General features: G+C 42.0%; 1 protein-coding gene across 1 annotated transcript in view; it reads left to right on the top strand.

Annotated features, from left to right (window-relative positions):
- The window catches only part of LOC147085075 (osteoclast-associated immunoglobulin-like receptor), a 5,677-nt gene extending 775 nt beyond the window's left edge, over positions 1-4,902 (top strand). The window contains exons 2-3 of the mRNA XM_085979299.1: positions 1,278-1,583; positions 4,583-4,902. Of these exons, the coding sequence (XP_085835425.1) occupies positions 1,278-1,583; positions 4,583-4,692 (416 nt within the window). The 3' untranslated portion in view covers positions 4,693-4,902. The remainder of the gene's footprint in view (positions 1-1,277; positions 1,584-4,582) is intronic.
- The last annotated feature ends 1,332 nt before the right edge of the window (positions 4,903-6,234 follow it).

Here is a 6,234-nt window from a genome sequence, read left to right as displayed (position 1 = left end):
AAAAATCGATTACCAGCACGAAATGCTTGGTTTTTAAGGAGGCAGTATCGCTTAGGAAACGGTGGAGACCTATAGGGTGTAGGAATGCTAATATCAATGCTCTGATTACTGAGAGTGTTTGCACTGTGAGTATCAGGGAACATAAATGAGAGCCTGAAGTATTAATAGTATACAGGAATCTGTTGTTCTTAAACAGTCTTCTGTTTTTCAGTCGAGTAGTAAAGACTTCAGTGTTATGGTAATATATTACTTTATTTTTTCTACTTTAACATAAACAGCAATCTAAACAGAGAGTATAATATCCTCCCAGTATAAAACAGGCAGTGTTTTGTCAGCAGTTCCGACTGTAGGCATACACTCAAATAGGTGTCTCTCATTTTCTGAAAATTTAACACAAATGCTTCCTTTTTTACACACTTTTCATTTTATCAAACTAGACGTGGCCTGGCCTTATTTGGTAGCCTCCAGTGAATGCATTTTCCTCAGCCGATTCATACCCACACAAGTTGACATTTCGCGTACATCATCATTGTGTAGTTTCCGGTCAATGCACAGTCCCTTAGCCGATTCATACCCACACAAATTTACATTTCTCATACATCAACATCCATTAATTTCTAGTCAATGCACGGTCTTTCAGACGTCTTTTTATGCACACAAACTTACAATTCTCGTATATCAACATCCCATTCTCTGGTTTGCAATGGTGTGTGATAGGATGTTTATATTATGGCAATAATATATTCCAAAGCCTTACTTCAATCTTGAACACTGGCTGTTGCTTAGTGAAATCTGTCTCTCACTCTCTCTCTCTCTCCCGTTCGCTCTCCAATGATACCAACCACATTCCTTTGATTTGTACTGAATGAACTAAACATGAAAACCTTCCAGAAGCCGAATTAACCGAGTTCCTCATGACACCAGAATCAGATACATGAAATATCGGTCTGAGAATGGGAGGACCTGTTAATGAGTTGAGTCAAAGAAAGTTACAGATTGTGCTGATTGAAGGGAGATGTACACTAAGCAGCGAAACCATTTTTATTTTTTGAAAGCAAAAAAAAAACAGGCTGAAGGAAATATTTCACATAAAAGATAGAATCAGCACATTCTGGCTCATCCTGTTTTCCATCTGTCCTTTCCTTGTAAGTATTAACAAAAAGCTATGCATATATTGGAAGCAGGACGACAGATTTAGTTCCACCTTTACGAAAGTTTGCTCATATGTCATTGAGTAGACTTTTGACACACAATTTCATACAATATTTTTGATACAGATGAACTCCCGGAGCCAACTGTCTACATGGACCCAGGTTCCGGTGCAGTTTCAAATGGGGAAAATGTTGCCATTTCCTGCAAAGGCGACATTCGCTCCAGAGGGGGAACATTTCTCTTGTTCAAAGATCAGAAAGGAAATCCTGTGCAGTCCCGTAATGTGAGTGGCGATGAGTGGATTGTGACCTTCAACATAAATACCCGAAGCGAAGGCTCTGTGGGAAATTACAGTTGTCGATATCAAACAGAGGTCGCAGGACGTTCGAGGAATTCGCCATTCAGTAAAGATGTCCCGATTACGGAGACAGGTAGGGACCAACACATTTCAAAACGAGGTTCTGTGTTCTTGTATCTCAATGTTTGTCTCCTTCGCTCATATCTTGTTAATATAGGTGACCAATTCCCTTTAAAATCGAACTGAGATGTACATATTTCGCTGCAACAGTTACCTGGGGATCGTTCTTTTATCTGCTGGCTTAAAGTTCCCATTTGTTCTGCATAGTCTGCAGAGGCTGACCCCCCCCCTGCTGTTATTCAGAAATAATGGTCACGAATTAAGAGCTGGAAGCGTTATTTAACGCTCTTTCTTTATAAGCGGTGAAACGCCAGAAAGCTCCCGAATTTAACTTCCATTCGCTTTGAGCACGGTGCATCAGCAGCACACATACCAGGGAATGGTCTCTGCATACATTCAGTGCTGCCTGATGGGGTGCACCGCCGTTCTTGCATCTGTATCCACCAAGAGAGCTGTGCCCAAGATTAATAATACATGAACCAGTCTGCGGCTGAGAAATTCCCCAGGGCAGAGGTCCGAAAGCGGCGGTATTGGTTATGCCGACCATCTTAATCAGCAGTCGAATTTCTCGCCACTTGGGCACTCCTCTATTTTCTGCATGTTCTGATGGGCATGGAAGGCCAACTTGGACTATCTGAGCCGTCTCCATCCAAGTAAGGAGATCACACATTAAATGACATTGACACGTTAAAGATGGCACAATGCAAATTCACAGTGATGCTGCCTGGTATGATGAGATAGAGGTACGAAAAAATCCTTCAAATAGACAGGCTAGTTTTATTGGCCCAGATATTCTGATTCCTACGGGTGGGTATGCGCTGTGTACCTGCAGGAGTAAGACCTGCTTTTAACAGGATAAGAGTTCAAAAAAGAAAAAAACATTTCACTGATTTATCATTTTAAAATACTTTAAAAAAAATGTAAGTTGATATGTAGCCCCGTAAAAAACTTGAATAATTTTTTTCAAAAAATTAATTTTTCTTTAAAATACTTAATTTGTTGTAATTACAAGTCATTTTAAAAATGTGTATTAAAAAATATATTTAAAGTTTTGCCATGTTTTTTCATTGATCTCCATTCATATATTTGACAGGTCTTCCTGTCAAATGTATGAAGGGAGATTCCCTTCTGTGATTGGCTCCCCAAGGCCCACAAAATCCCAGGGACGCTGTGATTGGAAAATACGGGCCATTATGAAAATGTCAATTACAATGGCCCAGAAATTCGGGTGGAGGGCTTCCCGCGGGTGCAAGCCCCCGACCTGCACATACCTAGCGCGCCGGTATTTTGCGGCCTGGAGGAGTCCGTGTTTCACGTTTATGTCGAGTGTGAGAGTTTGCAGCCCCTCCTTCACTACTTGAAGGGGCTGCTCCTCGATTTTGTAGGCCTGCTCCTGGGCCTGGCTAAAAGAGCCATCAATTGGTCCAGGCAGCGGGCGGTCGAGGGGTTCGTCCCGACGGATTGCCTGCCTCTCTTCCGCGCCCATGTTCGCACCCGGGTGGCCCTGGAAATGGAGCACGTGGTGTCCGCCGGCACGCTTGAGGATTTCTGCGACCAGAGGGCGCCGCGGGGACTGGAGTGCATCATAAACCCGGAAAACCCAATTTTAATTTGATTTGTTAATTTTTAGTTGAACTTTTGTTAATTTACAGTCCAATTTGTTTTGGGTTTTTTTGGGGTCCAAACAAAAGAGTACCTAGCGCACCGGACGTTGTGCTGTGGGCCCACCTGGGATTCTGATCCTGGGACTCCTCCAACTGCCGGCGGGCAGTGCTTGCGTATCCCAGGGGCGCAGTTAGTTCGATGCGTCCCCTGGGATCACGTGGGCCATGCAGAGCCAATGGTAGCAGGGAATGCTTCATTCATAAGTTTGACAGGAAGGGCTGTCAAACCTATAAATACTATAAGCCCCAAAACATCACTAAAACTTCAAATATTTTTTTTTAAATCACACTTTTAAAATAACTATAAATTACAAAAAATAACTATATTAACAATAATTTAAATTTTTGAAAAAATTAATTACATTTTCTAACGGGGCTAAAAATAAACTTACCTTTCTTTAAAGTATTTAAAAATAATAAACCTGTGGAAACAATGTTTTAATTGTAATTAATTCACCACTTACCTTGTTAAAAGCAGGCCTTGCGTCTGTTTTTAGAAGTGTAACTTCTGGAGACTTACCCTCCTGGAGAAACCTGGAAAAAAAATGTAAGTTTGATGCACACGCTGCCTCTCCGGCGCACGCGTTCCATCTGTGAACCCCTTCCTTTAAGGGAACAGAAGTTCCGGTTTCTCGTGCATGCGCATTGCATGAACGAAATCGGCACTTCCATTGGGCCTACGGGTGAGTACCCCATGTGTACTCATCCGTGGGGACCCGAATTTCTGGGCCATATGTTTTTTAAATTATGAAAGCACGGAAGTTGGCTTCTATGATAATTTAAAATCATGATAGAAGCAAACTAGTTTCAATAGTTAGGGGCCTATATGGAAGTGTAGTAAATACAATATTAGAGGGGAGACAGCAGGAAAAGTCCCTCTATACAGAGAGATGTGAGGATATAGAGCTTAGAAATTTGACTCGGGCATTGGCGCAGAACAGGCGCCATATTGGCCATATCATTCGGCAATGGATTTGAATATCAGGAGCTTCATATAATGGACGGCCGATCTGATATCGCCGATCCTGCGCCTCCGCCCGAGTGGAATTTCGAGCGCAATGTAATTGGATCTCAAACGGGGCGTAAAACAAGTGAACAGTGCCATACTGATGTTTTCCTTGAATTTTCTGCCCATGTTCAATTTCACCCCCATATAATCATACTCACATCAAATGAACTTAATTCCGGGCGTGAGGTAGAATGTGTCACTGACGCAAAGCCGTCAGTCAAGCAGAGAATATCATCTAGTGCCCTTTTATGCACTGGACATTCTGCTGGACGTAAACGCTGACATTTCTTGTGTGCTGATGAAATCTTAGCAATCTTCCATCTTTCTATCACTGTATAGGTGCAGATAACAGTTTATTGCTGAACATTGGCCTGGGATGTGCTGCTGGGCTCATCGTTTTACTGGTTGTGGCGCTGACCTGGTTCTTGATCGCGAAGAGAAGTAAGTGATCATGGGGGAAAAAAAGTACGAATTTTCACATGGACTAAGATCATTGAAAAGCTGGTCAGGCCTTGCAAACAGCCTGCAGTCCTCAGTCCAGCGTTAAGTTTGTGAAAGGTGACGGTAAGGCAAATGTTGAAGAGTTCTGTCTGCTTGCTTTGGAAAGGCTTCTCTGTCTAGTCGGATCTCCAGAATATATTGGCCCGGATATTGCGGGGCCGATGACGGCGTGCGCACAGTGTACACACCATAGGAAGCCCTCAGAATGGCCCCCAAGTTCCAAGTTTCGGCATAACGCTGCGCATGCACGATAAACTGGAATTTGCAACCTGTCGAGGTGATCATCGCATGCGCCATATAAAAAACTCTATTGCTGGAGCAGATTTGGATTTGACTATCTCGGGATTAAAAAGAAGTTGTGCGCATACGGGGTCCAGAATTGCTCTCTTTTTTTCAAATGGTAGATATTTATTACATGCCCTTGCAATATAAAACAAAATCCCATTGCTGATCTACAGTCCTGTCTGTCAAGCTTTGTCTTTCCACCTTGCCTCAATCCGCTCACTCATCTTTGCATAAACCTTTTCTCTTTCTATTTGGACCTGAAACCGTGTCATTTGTTGGTCACTACTCCTGAGGTGACTCATCTACTTCAGTGAGTGCCCAGGAAAACACTGGCGCCTGGTAAAAGCAGGCACTGGCCCTGCTTTTACCAGCATAAGGGTTAAAATAGATGTTAAATTACATTTTCTAAATGATAAAAATATACAAAAACCTTTAAAATTAATTCATCTAAATTTTGGCCTGAATTAAAATTATTTTTCAGACAATTCAATTTTTATTTTAAATGCTTAATTTGGAGCTTTTAATTAATTTTGAACATGAGAATATTTATTTTTATTAGAATTTTGTAAATTACTTATTTATTTGGGGATATTTCATTTGCTTCTCGGGATTCTCCCTTCTAATGCATTTACGCAGGATTACGTAGGATATACGGCAAAGTAACAGGCCATTCAGCCCAGGCAGCCCATGCGAGTGTTTATGCTCCACTCGAGACTCCTCCCGTCTTTCCTCATCTAACTCTATCACCATAACCCTCTGTTCCCTTCTCCCTCATATGCTTGTCCAGCCTCCCTGAAATACATCTATACTATTCGCTTCAACCACTCCCTGTGGTAGCGAGTTCATCATTCTCACCACTCTTTTGGTAAAGAAGTTTCTCCTGACTTCCCTCTTTGATTTCTTGGTGACTATCTTATATTGATGGCCTCCAGTTATGTTCTTCCCCACAATTGGAATCATTTTCTCTATATCCACTCTATCGAAACCTTTCATAATTTTAAAGACATCTATTAGGTCACCCCTCAGCCTTCTTTTTTCAAGAGAAAAGAGACCCAGCCTGTTCATCCTTTCCTGATATGTATACCCTCGCATTTCTGGTATCATCCTTGTAAATCTTCTCTGCACCCTCTCCAGTGCCTCTATATCCTTTTTATAATATGGCGACCAGAACTGTACGCAGTACTCCAAGTGCGGTCTAACCAAGG

Source organism: Somniosus microcephalus, unplaced genomic scaffold (assembly GCF_052327205.1).
Source record: "Somniosus microcephalus isolate GS21.2 unplaced genomic scaffold, FLI_Smic_1.0 unresolved_chr9, whole genome shotgun sequence".
Taxonomy (NCBI): domain Eukaryota; kingdom Metazoa; phylum Chordata; class Chondrichthyes; order Squaliformes; family Somniosidae; genus Somniosus; species Somniosus microcephalus.
This window is presented reverse-complemented; position numbering and strand designations above follow the sequence as displayed.